Source organism: Eschscholzia californica, unplaced genomic scaffold, assembly GCF_041429995.1.
Source record: "Eschscholzia californica isolate CP2 unplaced genomic scaffold, dmEscCali1.0.p SCAF_2, whole genome shotgun sequence".
NCBI lineage: Eukaryota > Viridiplantae > Streptophyta > Magnoliopsida > Ranunculales > Papaveraceae > Eschscholzia > Eschscholzia californica.
This window is the reverse complement of record NW_028238309.1, coordinates 8,801,674-8,824,589: the sequence shown is the minus strand read 5'-3', so window position 1 is coordinate 8,824,589 and position 22,916 is coordinate 8,801,674. Positions and strand designations below refer to the sequence as shown.

Sequence of the window (22,916 nt, the reverse complement as noted above, 5' to 3'; positions counted from 1 at the left end):
AATAAGTAACTAAGAAGTAAGATTATATAAAATGTGAGGGTTTTTGGAAAATCTGAGGGTGTTTCTAAAATTTTCCTTTATACAAAGGTCAATTCAGGTATACAAAATTAAGGGATTTTTAGAATTGTCCTTTAAGCCTATTTCCAAACTTTTCATGGTGCCTAGAAGGAAAAAAAGATAACTTGTCTTTTTGACAAAAAAAAACAAAAAGTTGGGTCTCCAGCCCAATTTCCTGTAAAAAGAATGCCCTTCTTGATGTCGGACTCGAACACTCGTTACATCGGATGCATGGCATAGGAAGATAACACCATAAATTAAATATAAGTGGCTACTTGAGTAGAAATATTAGACATAAGCAACCGTTAGCATTTCGAAATAAATGGATGTACGTGTTTATTATGTGCAATTGTGACTTGGTGTCTTTTTGTCATCTCCATCATGGTCTAGTCTAATTCAATATTTTTACTCATATTTAATTCAATAGAATACTTTTCGCCCAATTTTAAAAATATCAACTTATATTTTCTACTAACAAATAAACAAATAACCTTTAGGATCTGCGAAGGTGCTGGAGTTTTTAGAGTAAGAGAGGGTGAGGAAAAAAAAATTCTAGAGAGAGAGGAGAGAGAAAATGAAAAAGAAAGTTTTTTTTTAATATTTGAAGGTCGCCGGTCGGAAATTTAGCCGGTCGGCGACCCCTGCCAAGGAAGATGATGATGTGGTGTGATAGGTGACTTGGCAGAGAGAGAAAATGAGATGGAGGAGAGAGAGTAACAGACAGTTATAGATAGCGGAAAAAGGGGGTCATACGGAAATATTTGGTGAAGTAGGGGGCCAGGCAGGAAGCTGGTCACAAAGTTGGGGGCCATTTGGGAAGCCAGGCAGGAAGCTGGTCACAATGGGGGCCATTTGGGAAATAACCCACAAGAAATCATATATTACAAATTAGATGCATTATGTTTTAAAATTTCTTTCAGTATAACTTTGGAAAACCTCTAAGAGTTGAACTCCTTTTTTTTTTATAAAAGACTGAGGGTATAATCTGTGTCTGGTACAATTTTACAATCTCTAACATTTAGAAGTAAGTTTGAGGAGTGTAATTTCAACAAAAAGAGTATGAGGCAGATTAATGTTTGGAGATAACTTTGATCATTAAAGATGAGATACTCTTCTCCCAGATTATATAGATGCCAAAATTAGTATAATCACTTAGAAAAGTTAAACTTTGACTTTTCGCAAGTAGAAAATTAAATGATTTGACATGAAATATCATTTACTCTCAAAAAATGATTTATTAATTCAAAAATTTGAATTGGGATTAAACGTCAAATAATCAGATTAGGAGAGTTTTCTTAAATAAGCGAAGAAGCTTTATAGGTGTCTCTTCACTGCTTTCACTGTGGTACATGGATGTGTGGTGGGCAGGACGTTCACACTGGAACCCCCACCACATAGGGCCCACAATATTTTCGTTTGGTAAATAAGTGAAAACTGAAAGCCCAAAGTGAACGGTTGACATAATTACTAATTAACGATTGTTTCCTTCTATTTCACTTTAGCAAGTGGGGCCTAGATTTCCCTCTCCATTTTGTCCACCCTTAATTTATTTGAACAAGGTTTCCGCCGCGCCTTATGGACGCAAAACCCTTTTGGCTAACGCCGTAATATTCTAGAATTATTTCATGCAAATTATCAACTTCAATTATATTAGTAATCTTCTTAAAATAGATTCCAAAATTATTTCAAAATTAATGGAGCGAGTTGGAGAGAAAATGATAGAGAAACAAAACCATGTTTAGTGGAGAGAAAATGAGAGATGGATAGAGAAACAAAACCATATTTAGTGGAGAAAAATATGTGTGCGGGTGAGTGGAAGTGATTTATGTAGTTTGAGATATTGTAACCGATTTTCTCCCCACTAGTTTCTTTTCCTCCCACGATCTCCTCCCATAAGTGTTGAGTATCTGGTAAATGCCAACAATAGCCTTGCAATTAATTTGTTAGAAGTTGAAATATCTGATAAATCTAATACAAATGAGGGTATAAAAGTCTAATGGTAGTTTCAAGAAGTTAGAACTTAATTATTGGCACTAATATCCTTTTGTTTGATTCGATTTACAAAAAGAAGATTTTAAATCGACCGTCGGATGTATCTTTATCAAACTCCCAACAAAAATAAACGACCAAACTTATACCTCACATAACCGACTGATCTGTTTTAATATATAGGATTGCACCTTTCTCTCTAATCACAATGCCTTTTTTCTCTCAAAATTAAACATTTCATAGATATAATTTTATAGTTTCAATCAATAGATTCATCTTTCTTTCAAGTTATTGACTCCTATGTAGTTTTTCAAAAAGAAAAAAAAACAAAATCATTTAATTTTAGATTCGTATATTCCTCTCTACTCTTAATTTTGGTGCGACATTAATTTTCTTTTTATTGGTTTCTTACATTTATTCTCTTTGATCCATCAAGTATTAATCCGTAGTCTATTCATAGTATATCAAATTATTTTGAGCTTGTTTTTTATTTAGTTTTCGAAATACAATTTTTTCACGTCCCAAAATACAATTTGGCACTGTATGGGCCAAAATACGTCACCAGGGGCGCCTTCAGAAATCCACGATTGATGGGCTTACGCGGTGACGAAGCTCATGAATTAATGACCAATGGGCCCGACCCATTTATCTTCAGGCATCCTGAAGCAATGCTAAAGTACAGAAGTATGTCCGTCCGTCTTCACCAGTAGGCCAAAGTACGGAAGTGCATCTAGCTCTGGATTAAGAGATCTGTCCTCACTCCCTCAGCAGACCAAGATACAGAAGTACAACCAGCTTTGGATAGAAGAGGTCTGTCCTCTCCTCAGCTGACCTCTCTTCGTATATCATTGGGGCGTTACCGTCATTCAAGATGACAATATCCCCAATATATTCGTTAGATGGGAGTTACAATATCCCCATTCATGGTAATAACCCCGTGCGTTACCATATTCAAGGCAACGACTCACCACCAGGTGACAATTGACCAAAACGGACAGTTGACCACAAAACTCTATATAAGGATTAGCTGGTAATCGACTAAGGCATCAAACGACGGATAACAACACCCAACATTCAAATTCACTTGCAATCAGCTAACCACCTATTTTCTCTCTCACATCGATCATCCAAACCATTGGCAGTCAACTAACACCTGCTCAAGGAAGACGAGTGATCCATCTCTCTCTCAAACCACCACCTGCTCAAGGAAGACGGGTGATAATTCTCTCTCTTAACGACTACCTGCTCAAGGAAGACGGGTGATAATTCTCTCTCATAACGACTACCTGCTCAAGGAAGGCAACTGACCATTTCTCTCTCCACACGACTAAGGGGTGCAAGCGCTTTATTTCACTCAACGACCAGAGAACTAGGCAGACATACACTCGACTGTATCACCTTTTCTCCCAACGACCGACTCTCTCAAGCAACATATTTAACTCTATAACTCAAACTCTGATTTATAATTCCTATTCATTAGTTGTCATGTTTACTGACTTGACCGTCGAAGCCCCCTTAGGCCGGCACCATCCCGGTGTCCCCTAAGATCTTACTGTCACGTGCGTTGTTGTCTCTTTTGTCACAGGTTAAGCCCAAAGACGTTGTCGGTGCCCGCAAAAATATCAACAGGTGGAGGTTCGACTTCCGATCAACATCCCTCAAAATCTCAGCCACGACTCTATTGTGGTATATAACTCATTTTGACCACGTCGATTATTAATGTCCTTAAGTCGACTCCAGTTTATTTTGGTTCAAAAACTAGGTCAGCCCTATAGATTTTAACTCTCGCGTTCTCGAGTCCACTGGTTTCAAGCTTCTTCAGTGGTGGTGGGATTAACTGATTTTGGTTCACAAAATCAGTTCAAATCTACCATTCTTTTGCCGAAAAACGAATTGGAATTTTTGGTTAACTATAAGCAATCATTCTGCACCACTTTCTCAAAATCAACTAAAAACTAACTGGTTTATATCAGAAATCTAAAATCACAAAAGAACATCCTCTTTCATCCCATTAGAGAATCTTCAACTGATTTCAATTAAAAATCAAATAAAAATCATTGAGATTACCTATTCGGAATCAACTAATGATGAGTTTAGAGAAAGAAAGGCTTTAGTAACATCAAAGGTTTCAAGAATTTGTTGCATAAAGAATCAAACGTAGAGAAAGAAACAATGTCAGTGATCTTTTGTGTTTGGCGGAGAACCAATGAAGAAAAAAAAGCATAAAGTGTTTACACCCTTCCAAAACGGTGAATCTAAGCCAACTTTGTGAGCTAAAATCTGCTCGAGTCCATCGATGTCAAGTCAAACGCAAAAGTTGGATTAATTCTTTTGAGAGAGCACATTTAACAATTTTCTAAAATTTGAGAGAAGTTTTTAAGCGGGATGCCAACAACATTAATAGGGGGCACGTTTAAAACTAGGGTTATTTCCCAAATAGCCCCTAACTTTGTGACAAACTTCCTGCCTAGCCCCCTACTTTGTCAAAAATACTCAAACGGCCTCCTTTTTGAGTTACCGTTATAACACCGTTGACCAGTCATCACCCCTCTCTCCTCCATCTCATCACCTCTCTATGCCACCTCATCTTCTCCCCCACCTCATCGTCTTCAGCGGCGAAGGTCGCCGACACCGACCTTCAAACATAAAAAAAAAAAATATTCTCTCTTAAAAAAAAAAAATAATTTTTTTTTCCTTCTCTCTCCTCTCTCTCTACACTCCGGCGAAGGGGTTTCCCTTCGTCGGAGGTTGAAGGTCTGTTCGTTGAAGGTCACCGGCCGAATCGTCGGAGGAGAGAGAAGAAATATATATTTTTTTAGAGAGAGAGAGAGATTTTTTTTTTTTTAATATTCGAAGATCGCCGGTGAAGACGATGAGGTGACAGAGAGAGGTGATGACTGGTTAACGGTGTTATAACGGTAACTCAAAAAAAGAGGCCATCTGAGTATTTTTAATAAAGTTGGGGGCTAGGCAGGAAGCTAGTCACAAAGTTGGGATCTATTTGAGAAATAACCCTTAAAACTACCAATAATTGATGACAGATTTTCTCAAATCTCAAGGCATAAAGTTCTTTCCTTTTTAAAATTAGAGTTAAATAAATTAAGGCAGATTTTATAGGCAATCCCCAAAGTTGTTATAGGCAATCTCGCTAGAAGCAATCCCTAATTTAGTTAAAGGCAATGTGTATTGAAGAGGCAATGCCTCAACCAAGATTTGACCTAACGGTGCCGACGGACTCCGACCGACGATCTGTTTTTTCTTCTCTTTCTCTCACTTTCTTCCTTCCTTCTTCAGCTTCTCCTTCTTCTTTCCTCTCATCTTTCTCTTCGCTCTAATAACAAAAAGATCTATTACGATAGTACCAAAAGGACCCTCTGGTTATTCATTTCTTGAAGGTTTATTCCTTGAGATAAAAAGGCAAGAAAAGTTCCTCATGATATTAATGAAAGGGAACCCAGAAAACAAATGAAATACGAAACCTCAAGCTCCGCTTCAATCTCCTCTTGTTCATGACCTGTTGCTATAGGCATTACATCTTCAACCGACTTTTCCTCATTGGAGAAAATGGTATCTACAAAAACACATGTATCTCCACCAAGTTAAAACTTTACGTATTAAATTGAAAAACAAAAGGAAGGGCTTCTTTTGGATCATTACTAGAATCATAAGTTGGATGTTGAGAGAAGAGAGGGAAAGCGGTCTGAAAATGAGAAATTTTGGTGGCAGAGGAAGATGAAACCGATGAGTTATAAGAAGGTGATCGTCGGTTTATTGAAATTAAGTTTCAAAATTGTTCGAAGTGAAGATACAATTTGAAGATGAGAAGAGATTCTTCGCCACATCTTGAAATTTTTTTAATTAAGATGGCTCGCCGAAGATGGGCGGCCGGTGACTTTTCGTCGGGTTAGTCAACTTAATCTTCTAAGTAGCATTGCCTTTAACCAAACTTGGTCATGATGAATTGATTAAGTCAAGTTTGCAAAATACATTGCCTTTAACAATAAAAGGCATTGCCTATAAAATCTTCCATAAATTAATTAATATGAAATTGGGCTGGAGACCCAACTTTTTGTTTTTTTTTTGTCAAAAAGACAAGTTATCTTTTTTTCCTTCCAGGCACCATGAAAAGTTTGGAAATAGGCTTAAAGGACAATTCTAAAAATCCCTTAATTTTGTATACCTGAATTGACCTTTGTATAAAGGAAAATTTTAGAAACACCCTCAGATTTTCCAAAAACCCTCACATTTTATATAATCTTACTTCTTAGTTACTTATTTTGTTAGGGTTTGATTTTGCGAAGCTTTGCAAACTAGTTTGCAAACTGATTTGCAAACTGGTTTGCACTACTTTGCAAATTGGTTTGCAATCTGGTTTGCCTTGCAGAGCTTTGCAAACTGATTTGCAAACTGATTTGCAAACTGGTTTGCAAACTGGTTTGCACTAGTTTGCAATCTGGTTTGCCTTGCAAACTAGTTTGCACTGGTTTGCAAATTGGTTTGCAAACTGGTTTGCAAACTAGTTTGCAATAAGGTCAGTTTTGTCTTTTCCCTATATTAGATAATTTACAAAAATGCCACAGGGAGCTGAAGCCCATAAAAAATTGTCCAATCCTTTTTAACCAAAGGCCAAAGTTTTTAGGGATTTTTGGCCAAATTTCCCTTCTTTTTAAGAGTTCCAAGACAACACTATACATAAGTTCAGGTATTAAGCTTCAGATATGAAATCTCGAGAAGAATTCCACAACTATTCAACAGACAGAAGGACATGTAAGCCCAAATTTGAGTACAATGTTATGAGGGAAAGGAGAAACCAATGATCTTTTGACCATAAAAGAAAATCATCATGGGATTAGTGGGAGAAGAGAACGACCTACCTTGCTCCACAATACAAAAGCCGGTCAGAACTGATGCAAGTTTTCACACACCAGACCATGAAGAAAAAGAAAAAAAGGAAACAAGCCGTGAAGTTGTAACGACCCGAATAAAACAGGCCTGAAAGTGCTTAACAAAAACATCATGATTGGACGTAAGATAAGAGTTTCTTCCTAATCGCATCAAGAATGAACTACAAGTAGATCACGAAGAAAAGAGATGGCATATAGAATTCTTCCCAATCGCCTCAAGAATGAACTAAAGTAATCCACGGCAGATCAGTTCATACAAATGGAATATGGATTTCATCCTAATCCCCTCAACGAACTGAAATAATCCACAGGCGGATCATGAGAAAAGAAATGGCATATGGATTTCCTAAAGGAATGACCTCGCAGCCATTGGATGATATAAACCTAAGAACTGATATATGACAATTAACTACATACTACTACATAATCCTAGATGAATAAATATAAGAGAAACTAGAGAAGGAAGACAGTTTTAAAAAGGCAATTAAGAACACACCACTGATCTCAACAACCGAAAATGAATCACTTGCCTAGCAAGCTTGAAGGTTACAGTTTCAAATCCGAATGGTGGTAAATTACTCATTCGAAGATGATTTACACTAGCATTGAAAATTTTCGAGCGCCCTACCGAGAACAATAGGAAGCCATAAGAGGCTTTGAAAATTATGAGACCAGTACACATATATGTATAGGCAAAACTTTATCTTAAACAAAACCCACATTTAACATATGAATAAGAGACTGCCCATTTAATTTCCACAAAAAGAAACTCGGTTTCTGAAATGACGGACAAATGTATTTAAAGCACAGAGAAAAACAAAACCAATTCTTCAAGTAAATAACAAAACCAAAAAGACTACCCAACCGGAAAGTAAGTCGAAGCTAAAAAACAGAGAGAAAGTAAGGCACTGAGGCACAACTGATGAGTATAAAGTAAACAAGAAAGCCTCCCAACCCTAATAAAATCTCTACATGCGAGAGTCCTAGCCACCTACTCCTTTATTTCAATGATATAATGCTTTCCATGAATCATATAATAACCTAGTCTGTGTCCATATTCTTGTTCTTGAAAGTTGCTCAGACATTACCCTATTCGGCGCCTTAACTCTATTCCAATGGAATAGCAACTTTCATAGAGATCTAGGTAAGCAACATAGAGTGTTAAAAGTATAAGGAAGAAGCCCCAAAGATTGCCCACAACAAAGGAGACGATAATTAACCATCCCCAAGTCACACTTGTTAAAGATGCATCTATTCACTATCATTGATCCTCTCTTCATCAAATTTCTAAAGGTTGAGTTCTTCGAAAAACAGCCAAACCCACACCCTAAAATTAACTCTTGGGGAAGCTAAACTCAATCTATAAATCAAAATTACTCTATCGACAATTTTCTCCAATTTTTTTGTAATACCAAGCAACCATCATAAAGGCTAAAGCAAAGAGCATACCATTGAAGAACCCTAATTCAAAAGCAATAGCAAATCATAACCAACTCATAACTCCTAAACTATATAATCAAACTACTAAACAAATTTGAACCATCAAATTCAGAAATAAACCGTTTTTCATTCCATTAAAAGAAACCCTAGTTCTCCAATCACCATGATTATCATATATCATATGGTTTAAACTCATTTTTCTACAATAAAAGCAACTAAAATCGATAAAACGATAACAAAAGATAAGAAAGTTTAAAGTAAAATAAAGAAGAGATAGAATGACAAACCCTAGATCTTGTCAATATCTTCGTCTTCAAACTCAATATAATCCCCTTCATTAATACCTTCGTCTTCATCATCAATACCACCAGCAATTCCTTCATTAAGACGAGTATTTTCAGGTAATTCACCATAAGCTTTCAAAAGTCTAGCTTCATCAGGCATATATTTCAAAATCACATCAGCTTTATCATCTTGATAATCACGAAGACCAACAAGAATGATATCACCAGCTGCGATCCAAACTTTTTTGTGCATTTTTCCTCTTATATGACAAAGACGTTTTGTTCCATCAATACACATAGCTTCACATCTTCCATTACCAAGCATACGATTAACTTGAGCGTATTCTTGTCCATCTTCTTTGAATACCAGTTCACGTTTTTCATCATCTGCTTCGTTCTTTCCTCTCTTCCTGTTCTTTCCTCCCTTTCCCTTGTTCTTCGGCATCTTTGATTCAGTTTCTGCTGCTGCTGTTTCTCTTGTTCGACGAGAGAAGATAGAATTCGCTGCAGAAACCCTAACCCTAGAAAAGTAGGATATCGCGGAAGAGTGCCTAATTTTCTCTCTCTGGCTTATTTGTACTGTTTTTTTTTAATTCTTTCTCATAATTTCTTGTCGGTTCGCCTTTTAATTTTATTTGGAACTTAGTCCTTTGAGAAGGTCTAAATTTAGTAGGGAGCTCCTATCATGAACAAAATTACAAGAAAACCCAAATAAAGTTTTCTTTTGCCCTACTCGGTCAAGGGGAGTGCCTCGTCCACTTGAAGTTTGGCTTAGGGTTTTTACCGATGTATTGACGATACAATTTGCACTTCGGTTCTATTTCATTTCTTTCTTCGAAAATTGAAGAAGGTATATATGATCAACAAGTTGTAACGTTTCGAATTCCAAGAAGCAAATATTTCTTCTCATTTATAAGCTTAACACATGTATGGTATATAAACTAGTTTCGTATTGGTACTAGTTACAAAGACATCCTTCCTTTATACTTGTACAGTTATAGTTTTTTTTGTACAGTTATAGTTACGTGCAAAACTTTACAAAAGGAAGCTAAAAGTCTAAAAATGTTTTACAAATGAGAATTTGACATCGTTTTTAAAGTTTTTCTGAATCAGAGTTGGTTTTTTTCTCGAACGCGTAAAATATGAACCTTGGTCTTTCCAATTGAGAGACATACATGTCCCCACTCAACTAATATGACCTTCACAAAGCAAAATATAAAAATAAAACGGAATAACGGAGCATCTCCAAATTTCTCTTAATCATCCTAATCCAATGGAGATGCATTTTCTCTACAAGCCTCCAACTTTTTTAATAAAATTTGGGCGATTTTGAGCAATTAGTCTATCAAATTTAAAAGAGCTTCAAATATTCTCAAAAGAATATTTGAACGTTTTGTTATTTGGTTCTGTGGACTCCCTCATCGAGGGACAAGAAGAACGAGAGCTACCATACCCCATTGATACTTAGCTGGAATAGGTTAGAGTACCTTGTTCATTCAGGTCGCCTCTATGAAACTGTTAAGTTGGTTCTCTATTACAAACTCCTCATCGAGGACTTCAAAATCAAGGTATTTCGAGTATCACAAGTCTTGTTGCCCGTCTAGAAAAGTCTGCTAATTCTATTGAAGACGAACTCAAGATGGGTGGTGATAATGGAAAAAAATAACTCAGAAATAGATATAAGAAAGTAGCGAATTACTAAAAAGAACGTATGATGATTCTAGTTCTGTGCATTCGAGAAGACCATTAATATCAACAATCAAATATTTTTCTAGAGTTCTACTGAGTTTTGCAACTGAATTTTATTTACCAATCCAGGAAGAAATTTCATTAGGCCTTCCTGGTAATCTACCCAACTAGTAGTAATAAGAAGATACGAACGAAATAGGCCTTCCTGGTAATCTACCCAACTAGTAGTAATAAGAAGATACGAACGAAACAGGTTACTACTAAGGAGCAGCTGGTACTACCTTGCCGGAGCACGTTCCAAATCCTACTTTGTACCCGTCTCCCTACAAAAACAATTAAGTATGCCAGGAATTAGGATTTGATACTGTTACTTATGTCATTGAAAGTTGAATCGGTATTAAGAGAACGATTTTGTAACTGATTAACTTCAATTATATATGATTGATATCATACTCTATGATCAGGGGAATAGAAAAGATGTTAACTCCAGTATCAACTACCTTTACTGTTTCATACTTTATGATCAGGGGAAGATAAATACATGTCCTAATCTTATGAAATACTCAAATAAGCAGATACTGATCGGAAACCCATATCACATAAGTCGGTATAAAAGGAATGTCGTAACCAACCGATGTTAATTTCATTCTTATATACTCTAAAATATGTTGATATAAAAGTAGAATAACTGTATCGACATTTTTGGGGTAATTCAAGCCACTGTATCCGAAACCTCGTACTGGTGTCCGATACAGAAACCCTATCAAGGTTCATGTCCTACTGAGACAAATGTTAAGAGGTTTTTATTTAGTTCTTGAGGGACAAGGAATTGTACTTTCACATTTTTAAGTTCATTTGCTAATTTTTGAGACCTTGTTCGCAATATAGATTTTGTTATATCATATGGATTTCCAAGTACAGGTTAATTTTCTTATAGTTGAGATTACAGGTTGAATATTTTTTCTTTATCTTTTATTTTCTTAGACGCAAGAAAAATCAAATGAGATCAAACAATAAAATGATAATGTACCTGGCAAAACCCAGAAAAAGTGACTTCATCTCCATCTTCCAAATACTTACGGGTTGAACCATTTAGAGAAAGTGGTTTTTGTCCATTCCATGTTAACTCTAGTAAGCACCCCATAGATTCTTGCTCCTGTTAAGAATATCTAACCATCAGACACGAAAAACTAACCGAGTATGATAACCCAGTAATATAAAGAAGACAAATATTTTATCAGCTAATTTAAGCCAAGTAATATTAGAAATAGCAAGTAGAGAAAGAAGTTTAGAACGTACTGGTCCACTTATGGTTCCAGTCCCAAGAAGATCACCAGGTCTCAAGTTGCACCCGTTAATCGTATGGTGAGCGAGTTGTTGTGTTACAGTCCAATATCTACCGACAAGATGTAAAGTAATTAAGATTGAAACAAGTAATAGTGAGAAAAAACACATTTTGGTTAGGCAAGTCAAGTAAGAAGTTGAACTAATAAATGGAACTCCTTATTTTAAAACTATATCTTTCCTGTAATGATACAAGCAATGAAACATCCACTTGAGCTTATAAACTTCGTTATTCACCAAACTTATTTATTTACTCCTCTAATTCTTCTTGTATGCAAAGAAGAGGCTTATTTAGTTAAACTTTACACATGCCTGCGTTTATTGTGGGGCACTCGTTCTTAACGTGCTTTTAAGGTAAAGAAAAATTCATCCCTCTCACTATCGTTGGTCCGTCCAAATTTTGTTTGTCTAGGGTAACAGAAGGTTCCTCCAAAATGTCCCGACTAGGGCGTACTTGAAGATGCCGTCACACACTAGAGAAAGGTCCCGAGCTAGAATACATGGTATTCTACTACTGGATCATGTGGGTAACCGGATCCAGTACATAAGCAAGAAATCAAGAACAAAGGACTATCTGGGTACAAATATAAATTGAATATGTTAGTATATGAACTTTCTTACAGGTGGTTGAAGTTGCTTCTTGTGACAACTGATGAATGTTCTTGTTCAGCAGGTTTGATGCGGGCCTAGCACCATAATAGCAATGTAATCATATAAGGGGTGAATCTTAGAAAAGATCAGTAAGATATGATCATCAAAATCTTCAAGATGAGCTTCACTCGATAAGAAGTAATAAACAATCGTGAACAGAAAGCAAATAGAGAGTAAGTGGGCCAAAAGACTTAACATAACATAGTAGTGAAAAGAGAAAACTAAAAGCATCTACTTACCTCCAGAGAAATATCATAGTTCTTGGATTTCTTTTCAGTCAGATACGGCAACGGAGGAGGCTCCTGCAATTTGGATGACAATCAAAAGAGTATCCCTTTGGCAAAAGGAAATAAGTGCTAGAAACACACTGTCGTCATTTCAATGTTTTCTGAACCCGACAAATATTTGGCTACCTGTTTTGGAGCATCACAAGCAAAAGGTTCAAGAGCATCCAGTGTCACAATCCATGGGGATATTGTTGTACCTACAGAAGCAGAAACAAATCTGATTCAAGACTTCGCTTTTTTACTTGCACGGTCTAAAAAAACCAGAGCCAGATCCCCGATATAAAGAAATAGCAAAGGACCACATTCATTTGCTGAACAAAATGATGTCAATAGAAAAGATAATACAGACTTACCAAAACTTTTCCCCAAGAAAGGTCCAAGAGGCACATATTCCCATGCTTGTATATCCCGAGCTGTTAAAACCCAGTATAAACTAATAATTAACAACAATCCTACCTGTCAAATTGGATGTTCGAAACTAAAATGATAAAAGTAAGTACCACTCCAATCATTCATCAAGACGAGTCCAAAGATATGATCTGCTGCTTCATTAATATCGATAGGCTTTCCTAACTCATTTCCTGGACCTACTACAGCAGCCTGGACCAAAAATAAGACACTTTCAATGACTCCGAAGGTTGAAGTTCTAATCAGAGAATGTATCTTCCACCACTAAAGGAACCTATCAGGTGTGATAATGCCAGTGACCAACCAAATGACTTACCATTTCTAGCTCAAAATCCAGCTTCCTTGAAGGTCCAAAATATGGTGGAGAATTCTCAACAGGAGGGCCTTGACCTCTGGTGAAAAGGGAAGCAAAAAATGGTAATTAAACATCCATGACATGACATAAAAAGCCGATGTCATATGAAATCTTTTTTCTTCATGAAAATAGGAAAAATTACAAGTTCCTGAAGAGAAAAAGGTTTTGCAGGAAAAAATAAGCTCAAAAGCTATAAAGCTATAGGTTTTTCAAATTCATTACTGTAAATTAATGACTATAACTTTGTGGATCCTTGCTGTATTTAACAACATTCATTCACGAGGATGGTAGCGTTAGCGTATATGAACCAAGGAATGAAACTTCCCGAAATTTCACCGAAATTTCGCGAAACGTTTCCTAAAATTAGATTAGGTGCACGAAATAACACTTACAACTATTTCATGCATAGTTTCCACCGACATGATCGAAATTTCCACCGAAATGGTTGGAAATATCGAAATTTACACCGACATGATGGAAATTTCGACCGACATAGTAGAAATCTATCAAAAAACCCGGAGAAACTAATACTAGAAACATATCCCTTCCTTCGTCTTTTTCATCTTCATTTCTCTTAGATCTCTCTGATTTTTATGTTATGTTTTTAATGGTTTTTAAATCTATTTGAATGATTTACGCCTTGACTTAACTGCCTAAATTGATTTTATCTTAGTCACACCCCTGATATAATTGTGTAATTCACGATACCTTCTCAAACTAACATAGTTTGTTAACTATTAACTATCATCAGTAAGAATGTTATAGCCAAAAAGTTATTCAATTTACCCCCGGAAGTAATTGTGTAATTGTTAATACTCCCTCAAACTAATAGATAATGTTAAACATCATTTTTATGCTTCATTATGGTTTAATAATCTTGTTATACATAATTGCATCATATTTCTATCATTTCTGTAGATTTGTAAGATTTCCACACGTTTCCACTTTTGGACCAACCGAAATTTCCATTCATTCCTTGATATGAAACCGAACAAACCTAAGCCCAGTGAACCCAATATATGAAGAGAAAAAAAGACAAAATTTTCTTGATCACATTTACCATTACCAAATGTGCCCTAAAGTCGAACATAAGAGAACATTGTAAGATAACCAGAGGAACATAGAAGCTAGGTATTATCGTAAATGGTTCTTGGGAAACCAAATTGAAAGATGAAAGCCTTTAAGGGTCAGAATAACGTAATCAGAAAAATAGAAACCTAGAAAAGAGCAATCATTCACCTTGGTCTAATTATATCTGTTCCAGAGATAACAATTGATGATGCACGCCCATGGTAAGCAATAGGCAGATGAAACCTGAAAAGTATGATTTTCTTTTGAAGATAAAAATGATAGAGTTGCAGACACCTAGACAGTAGTGCTATACGAAAAAACAGTAATAATGGAAAGTAATCGATGACAACATGACAACTTAGGTTATGGTAAAGAGGATTGTGGAACCCATTAAGGCCGGACCAATTTTCATCGACATATTTTTTTTGCTTCTGGGTTTTCTTCTCTTTACATTCTTTTATGAATATCCAACTTAAAGTTCTGAGGTCTGTATCACAAGACTCAGAACCAATGTTACCTAATTGATCTCCTACATGGTATGTGTACCATTACACTACCATGTTTATTGCTTTATGGATCTACCTCTTTGGTAAGCTATTTAAAGTTAGGACGTCATAAATTCTCTTTCTCCACTTCTTATATATATATATATGCGTATAAAATCATACACTTACAGTAAACACAACTTCATCACCATAGAACTTAAAACTGAAATATTTCTAATTCGTTGAGAGAAAAAAATTATGTAGTACTCAACTAGTTAAGCCAATATGGGTTCATATATCATTTGGGTTTAGGACTAGAAAACTTTGGTACCCTAAATTTAGAAGACTGCATCACTGAGTACCAAAAATGGGGTGGTGATCCAATACGAAGTACGCATAGGGTAGCGTCTCTGGTAAAATTGGTCCCTGCGTTCTGGATCGTCAAATTATTGAGCTTGACACAAAATATTGTATGAGAAGGTGATATAATATTCGGTAATTTCAGTTAAACAGACCAATTCATGAGATTTTATTTTAACAGACCAAGAATTTGGATATGTTGCTACAAAAAAAAAATTTGGATATGTCATATAAAAAATATTAAGAGTAGGCCAGCTTATTCAATGCATCGAATTCATTAATGGAAGTCTCTACTCACAGTCATGCAGCAGAACATATAGTTTTGTAAAGCATCATTGAGTTCGAACACAGAAACAGCAAAACCAACATACCAGTGTGGTACGACAGGGTTAACTGGTCCGCGGAATATGGTTCCACAATTCTTTGCATGATGCATGGAGGAAAAGAAGTCTGTATAATCTCCTATCACCATCGGGAGAAGCATTTCTACCTTATCCTGCCACGTCATAAAAAAAATCGCCGTTAAAACAAGAACACCAATGATACCAACAGTAAATTCAGGCCTAAAAGTACGCCCACCATTGGTAAAATAGCTTTCTCTCTCAAACTCACATTGTCACGTAGTGTTGGCTCATCAGCTGCAATTAAGAACAACTTCAAACCCGTAAGCCAAACACTTTTAAATCGTAAAAAGACACAAAGATACTGAAAAATGCCAAAGAGATGAACAAATAACTTATACCTGAAAGTAACTTTTGAATTCTTGATCGACCTTCCTTCCAGGCAGGTCGTCCCAATGCGAGGAACTTGTTAAGTGAAGCCTGATCATAAAATCCTCAGAAATGTTAACATTACCTTATCAACAATTTTGTTTTTTTTTTTTTTGCTTAAACCACTTAAAACTTCTTTTCCTTTCCTCTGAGTGATCAGATTAGTCTATAATTAACAAACAATTTCATTATCTGAATTCAAACCAGATGATTCTGAACACAAAAACTAGAAATTGAACAAAAGTGTGGAAATGATGATCAAAAACGCTTTCAATTCCACTAAACCGAACCAAAATTTCACAAAAATCAAACAGTACAACATAAATGAAACCGAAATGAATCAAGAAAAGAGAAGTTAAAAAATCATCAAACCTGATGGAAACAATCAGAGTTTTTAAGATTAGGTCCATCAAAAAGAGAAGCAGAAGCGATAGCAGAAAGATCTAAGATGAAATCACCGATGGCGACGGCAGGACGAGGCTGAACTGAACTTCCTCCTCCTCCTCCTCCGGCTTGTTGATTAGGTTTGAAGATTCCAAAGGGAAGGTTTTCAAGAGGAAAATGTGAGTCTGGATGAACGTCGACGAAAGATTTCAGAGCCATTTTTTATTTGCTTTTGTTTAGAAATTTGGATATACTTTTACTAGTAGTATAAATCCAAGCCTCTGAAACGAAGGTTTATTTATATAAGTAAAGAAAAGGATAGATTAGTAATTAAGTGTCTATAAATGGGCGTTTTCGTTCTTGACTTCATCTATGCTTCACTATAGCAATAACTTAGGTGGTGGTAGCTAGTAGCTACCCTCTGGTTCTCTTTACTCCCAGTGGGACCTGGCGGGAATTTGGGTTTTGGTTGTACAACTCAATGACAGAACGGAACCATTGGGAGACTGGGGTGCGTCTATAGGCGCCCCTTTTCACACTTGGATCTTCCTCTCTTTTGGCCCTCGCGGAGTGGGGTCGTTCTAGGGGATTCGGACTGGGTCTAATCTGTGCTGGTCTTGAGCAGCACAAATTAGACCCAACCAGGGGCGGATCCATGGGGGTGCGAGGGGGTGCGGCCGCACCCCATGGATCCTCCCGAAAAATAATAACAGTAGTAGTAAATATTTTTTTTTATATACGTATATATAAATCAATATATTTATCTAATGATGTATGATATTGACACAAAGAAGCATTTGGTGTGGTGGTTTGGTTATGAGTTAGATTTTGGCTACGAGTGTGAGGTCGTGGGATCGAATCTCTCCATAAGCAATTTAAGTATTTTTTTTTTCTAATAGATATATTTGTATATATTTTTTTGATTAATGATATATTTGTATATTATTATTAGCATTTTTAAGTATTTTATGTTTGAATTCATTCGAACCGACTATCTTTATTGATATTCAACTTCAAGAACCAAAAACTCGTTTCAAGAGTACCGAGTTGTTCTGTTGTATGACATGTTTGAGTCTATCTAAAAGATTTTCCTTTTTCGACAAAATTAAGTTGATGCTCTTGTTCAATTTTATCCGTTAGTTGTCATTAGTCTTGACACTTTGCCACTTAGTTCTCAGCTTGATAATTACATTTACGGTACGAAGAAGAATGACGATTTTCTAAATTTGGATGAGATTGGAGTTTTTGCTAGAATATTGGTGGAAACTAAGAGAAATAAAACATATCATTTAGTTTATTTGCTTATCACTTTAGCACTAATTTTGCCGACTGCGCCTGCCTTTAGTGAAAGAGTTTTTTTGAAGCTAGTTAAAACGCGTTTAAGAAACAAGATGAGTGATTCTTGGTTGAATGACAGTTTAGTAGTCTTTACTGAAAAGGAATTTTTAGTAAAATTAGGGATGAGTCCATTATCATAACATTTCAAAACATGAACTCTCGAAGAGGTTAATGTGTTTGTAATTGTTGATGTATTAATATAATTAATGAATACAAGTATTTTGTTTGCAAAAAAAAAAATTAGTTATATAACTACGCACCCCCTAAATAAAAATCCTGGATCCGTCCCTGGACCCAACCCACATCCCCCAACAGCCTCACTCCGTGGGATTCGGATTGCTTAATCCGATACCCATAGAGAGTGCCAAGAGATGAATAGACTAAGAGCAAATAAATCAAGAGCCTTTAGAGGCACCCCGTAAAAAATGAGTGATTCTTCTTGTATAAGACATTTGTTACATCAACACTTGATTGCCCAAGTGGTTAAAAGTGTAGATATAAACTCCAAAACTCTGTATGTCACAGGTTCGATTTACATAGGAGGTGGAATCCTTGGCCATTGAATTTGGGTTATTAAAGGTATAAATAATGTAATAAGTTTGTGGGATTTTAGGTCTCTTTCATGTTGTTGGGTTTTAGGCCGCTTTCATTATTGATTTAACTTCGGCGGTTACCGTGCTCATCACATCTTCATGATTTATCAATGCCTTGTAGATAGATCGCAGTCGATTTCTCAAAAAATTATATTTATTACACTCATGGCGAAAAGGCTAAGTGTTATGGGCATCCAAATTTGGTCAGGGGCGGCTAAAAGCAACTTGCCTTTGAGCTAAAAGCAGGCGACTATGTGGTGGACTCGGGTCAATTTTCTTTTGACATGCGATATCTCTTGACACCCACATTTGACGATGTTTTTTTTCACCTTTATCTTCTCTTTCACTTCTCTCTCTAACTTCTTCATCTCCTTCATTTTTTTTCTCTTTCAATCTCGCATTATGTATTTCAATTCTCTCTCTCTTTCAATCCCACGCTTGTTCTCTTCACTTTTCTATCTAACTTCACAATTTCTTTTTGTTTTCACTTATCTCTAACTTTTCTCTTTTTTTACTCTTCTCTCTAACTTCTATCTTTATAACTTCTCATTTTTCATTATTCTCTCTAACTTCTCTATCTTTTCCCAGTTCTCTCTTTTATGGCATCTTTCTTGCTCCAACTTCTCTGTTAATGAGGTTTTTCAGACTCGTTCCATCTGCGAACCTCAAGAACTTCTGGATCGTCATCATCTATGTCCTTAAGAACTTCCAGATCCTACTCATTGAAAGTTCTTGAGGTTGTTGTATCGACCCTTCGGTTTATTGTGGGACTAAGATCCGCCCACCCTCAAGGAACTCTCAGATGGAACGATCCCAGAGTTCTCAAGGGTTTTCATATCAAACCAACCCGAACAAAAACAGTGAGAATGTTGTTATTGTTCTTGGATTTTTAAGTGGTTTTTGCGTGTTTATTATCAATTTATAAGTTTTTAATGGTGATGATATCGAGAAGTGATTTTCGGATATTACTCAGATGATGAAGGATCAACAATCAGAAGATGAGTCCACCACCCTTTGGTGCAACGGTTGGACACCCCTCTTAAGTCCATGAGGTCGTGGGATCAAGTCTCGGTGGAAGCAATGTGCCATCAAGATTTATCCTATGTAATTTAGGCTATAAATAATGTAATAATTGTCGGGCTTTAGGCATATTGTTGTCGGGTTTTAGGTCTCTTTGTTGTTGGGCTTTAGGCCTCTTTAATTTTTTATTTAAATTAGGCGGTTATCGTGCTTATTACATCTTCATGATGCATCAATGCCTTGTAACGACTAACGTATATCGTAGTCGAATTCTCAAAAAAAAAAAATAACAATCAGATGATGAACTATCTTTATTTGATTTGATAAAACAGAGCATGCAAAAAATTCAGAAACTACTCTAACGCATAAGTCAGTCTTTACAGCTAAAAGAATGAATTAGATGATCCAAAAATTGGCCATCAGTTGACTGTGGTTTACATGTCAAGAAAAGACCAAAAGTCCATGGTCAACCCGTATCAAGTCAATAAGGAGGTTGAATCCGAAAGAGGCTTGACACTCAAGTCCAGAACTGGGAGGTCGGTGCAATCGTCCTAGGCGCCTAAGTCCTGCCATGGCTCAAACAGAAATAGGCTTGCCCTGGATTTACGAGAAGACTATGGGGGTCCGCGTAAGTGGGGTCGATACCTCAACCCAGAAACATTAGGAAGGCGGGAGGGGGGTGGGGGTAGAGGTGTACATATTCGTACCGACCTAATACCAAAATCCTATCAAAGATCCCAGTCGGTGAGGATCTTAAGTGTTTATGAAATTTTGACTTCTAGAGTCCACCGAGGAGGAAACTTCTCTTAAGTAAGAATCTACAAACTCAGAAACCTAATCTATCAAGTATCCTTGAACAAGGTAATTTTTAAATCTCAAATATAAGGATAATTCAGAGAAGAATTCTAACATCTTACAACTATGAAAGGTAAGCAAATCACCTCTAAGAAGGCATAAGCAAGCAAACTCTCTCAATCCCATAAGTAACTTACAACTCCATACACTTGAAGTCATTCAATACTCAATCATATTACTACAAGGGCAATTCTTGAGCATCAAAGAGGTTTTCGAGTTCCTTAAGGTTTCGTCCCCAGATCGAAAGGAGCAATTGAGGATTCAACATAGCAGTCTCATCATTCTGACTGATTCCAAGAAGATCAATTTTAACATTAGGAGAATTCACTAAGTCTGAGTTTTTTCTTCCATAATTGGACGAACTTAATATGCTTATATAGGTTCGGTTGTTTGATTGTGATGATCGATTGAGATAATGTGGGGGTAAGACAGTGGCTTAGATGAGAGTCACTTGTTGGTGGGCGTTAGGATGATAATATCCCATGAATTCATATACTCTAACATTATCCTTTGACAGTAACGATTAATGCTTAGAAAGTGGGTTATGGGTGTGTCTATCCATTCAGGTCAGATAGCTTTGTTTAGGTTAATCTTGGAGCTCGGGCAAACTGAGAGATATCTTTTCTTCGCATAGCCAAAAAAATATTGTTGAATCACCACGATGTCTCCTTCCCAAGGCGTATCTTTTTCTTCTTTTCGATGTAAATTTTTACATTTCAGTAAACGAGACTTTTTCATGTGCACCGACGACCACTAGTTGTTGCTTAAAGCTATGTCTCGTCTTAGTCCCTGCCAAATCACATATTTCGAATTGTTTTAGCTACATATGGTTAGTCTTCCTATTACATCTATAATGACGAATTTTTTTAGATTAAAGATGTGGTTATGCTCAAGATTTCACAATAGAAATTTCTCATTTAATTCCATTATACTATAAATTAGCATTAATTATTACTTTGCAAACACTTTAGTTACTAGGTTGGGGATCCTTTAATGTCGGTTTACATTTCTCCCTTCGCACCTGCTATTGCAACATATTTTAAAAATTCTTGTACTATTTTCTATGGTGTCATTTCGCGGGATTCCCCATTTTGTGGCTTAAAAACACAACAATGATACAATGCTTGAAAAATATTTAACTCCATCCCAACCTAAGTACCTCTAATTATACTTGATTCTAATCCAACATTGTATTTATCACCCTTAGACTCATTATGCTTTGAATCTCTACTTTTGAAACTTTTTGAAGTCATTTCTCCACACAAACTCTATGTATAGTTATTAATAAGTCAAATAAAAGTTATTGTGTGGAGGTAAATGCAAGTAATAACCGAAAAATTCATGCCCTAAAAAATCAAAAGAATACCATAGCCCACGAATTATATGAAACAAATTAAAGAAAAATAAAAATACATGGCATTTTTCGATAGTTATGTCCTCACTAAGGTTTCTTAGCACATGGTTTGAAATTTATTTTTATAAATATATTTTGACAAAGAATACTAGATTACCAATGAAAACAGTTAGTAACAAGATTTGATTCAGATGATTTGATTAGTTAGTAATAGATCGAAACAAACAGATGAACAAAAACATACCGATATACTCCCTCCTTCTCACATTAAGAGTCTCACTTTCCTTTTAGAGACGTCTCATATTAAGAGTCTCACTTCCTTTTTTATCATATAAAATCCATCTACTTTCCCACAATGCCCTTACCTTGAGTCAACTATTATTTGTTGGAACTTGTTTTTGTAATAAAAGCACTTTAATGTTTAGTGAGGTGGAATAATGAGACTCTTTTGAATCTTAGACTTTTTTCTACAATAAATAAGGGTACAAATGGAAGAACAAAATATATGAAAAAAGTTGGAGTTCCAAAGCGGGACTCTTAATACGAGACAGAGGGAGTATAACGTTTTTGTGTTAAAATGATACAGATATAACATGAAAAGGTAAACCAACAGTTTCAAATCAACATAAACAAATGAATGAAATATAAATGGCACACGCATATTATACTTGTCTAGGAAAAACCTACTTTTGGCATTTAAAGAAGAAAAATTAGACAAAAAACACCCTAATTGTACATACCTCTAAATTCTTCAAACATTTGGTTTGATTTTGGCTTCAAAGTGGAAGAACCTTTAATGAAATGCTTCGCCGATGATAAATGCATCAAAACTTCCCTCAAATCGATGAAGAATAGGTGAAAGTTTTCACCTCTAAGTTGGATGAAGAAATGAAGAAGTCGGTTACTATTTTAGAGATTGACTGATTGAGTGGGATGGAAGGTCTACGGTTGGCTAGACATAAAGATTTGATATGGAATGTCAGATCTATTTCAACAATCCAGATAGCAACAAGACGAGAGACTCAAATGCAAACACGTGCATTTCAAAGATTAATTCTCAAACTTTCAGATTTGAACCAAAACGAACTGCCAAAGTGGTTGCCTTTGCCACATATCGATTTCTGATCTAGTACGACATCGATTTGTGATTGAGTAGATGATGTAGACGCAGCGGAAATATAAAGACGATAAATAAAGTAAACGAAGAACGGTAAAATAACGCTAAAGAACTGTAAATAACTGAATAAACTGTAAATTTTGATTGGGTTTTCTCTTCAA

At 35.9% G+C, this 22,916-nt stretch overlaps 2 protein-coding genes across 3 annotated transcripts; both read right to left on the bottom strand.

Annotated features, from left to right (window-relative positions):
* Nucleotides 1–8,497: 8,497 nt before the first annotated feature.
* On the bottom strand, nt 8,498–9,272 carry LOC147555951 (eukaryotic translation initiation factor 1A). The gene has a single exon (XM_086663869.1). It carries the CDS (start codon nt 9,117–9,119, stop codon nt 8,679–8,681), a length of 441 nt encoding a protein of 146 aa, XP_086519995.1. The 5' UTR covers nt 9,120–9,272; the 3' UTR covers nt 8,498–8,678.
* A 1,055-nt stretch (nt 9,273–10,327) lies between these two features.
* Nucleotides 10,328–16,851, bottom strand: LOC147555950 (fumarylacetoacetase). 2 transcript variants are annotated; one of them, XR_015235077.1, is made up of 15 exons: nt 16,467–16,753; nt 16,067–16,145; nt 15,904–15,962; nt 15,696–15,820; nt 14,648–14,722; nt 13,370–13,445; nt 13,146–13,245; nt 12,999–13,058; nt 12,772–12,842; nt 12,598–12,660; nt 12,329–12,393; nt 11,663–11,759; nt 11,394–11,519; nt 10,565–10,686; nt 10,328–10,510 (listed from the first exon to the last, which is right to left on the bottom strand). XR_015235077.1 is itself a non-coding variant. In XM_086663668.1 (15 exons), exons 1-14 carry the CDS (start codon nt 16,695–16,697, stop codon nt 10,624–10,626), a joined length of 1,290 nt encoding a protein of 429 aa, XP_086519794.1. In that variant the 5' UTR covers nt 16,698–16,851; the 3' UTR covers nt 10,328–10,568; nt 10,622–10,623. The 2 variants fall into 2 exon arrangements, 1 of the variants encoding a protein (XP_086519794.1); XM_086663668.1 differs by having other exon boundaries at nt 10,328–10,568; nt 10,622–10,686; nt 16,467–16,851.
* Between the last annotated feature and the right edge of the window lie 6,065 nt (nt 16,852–22,916).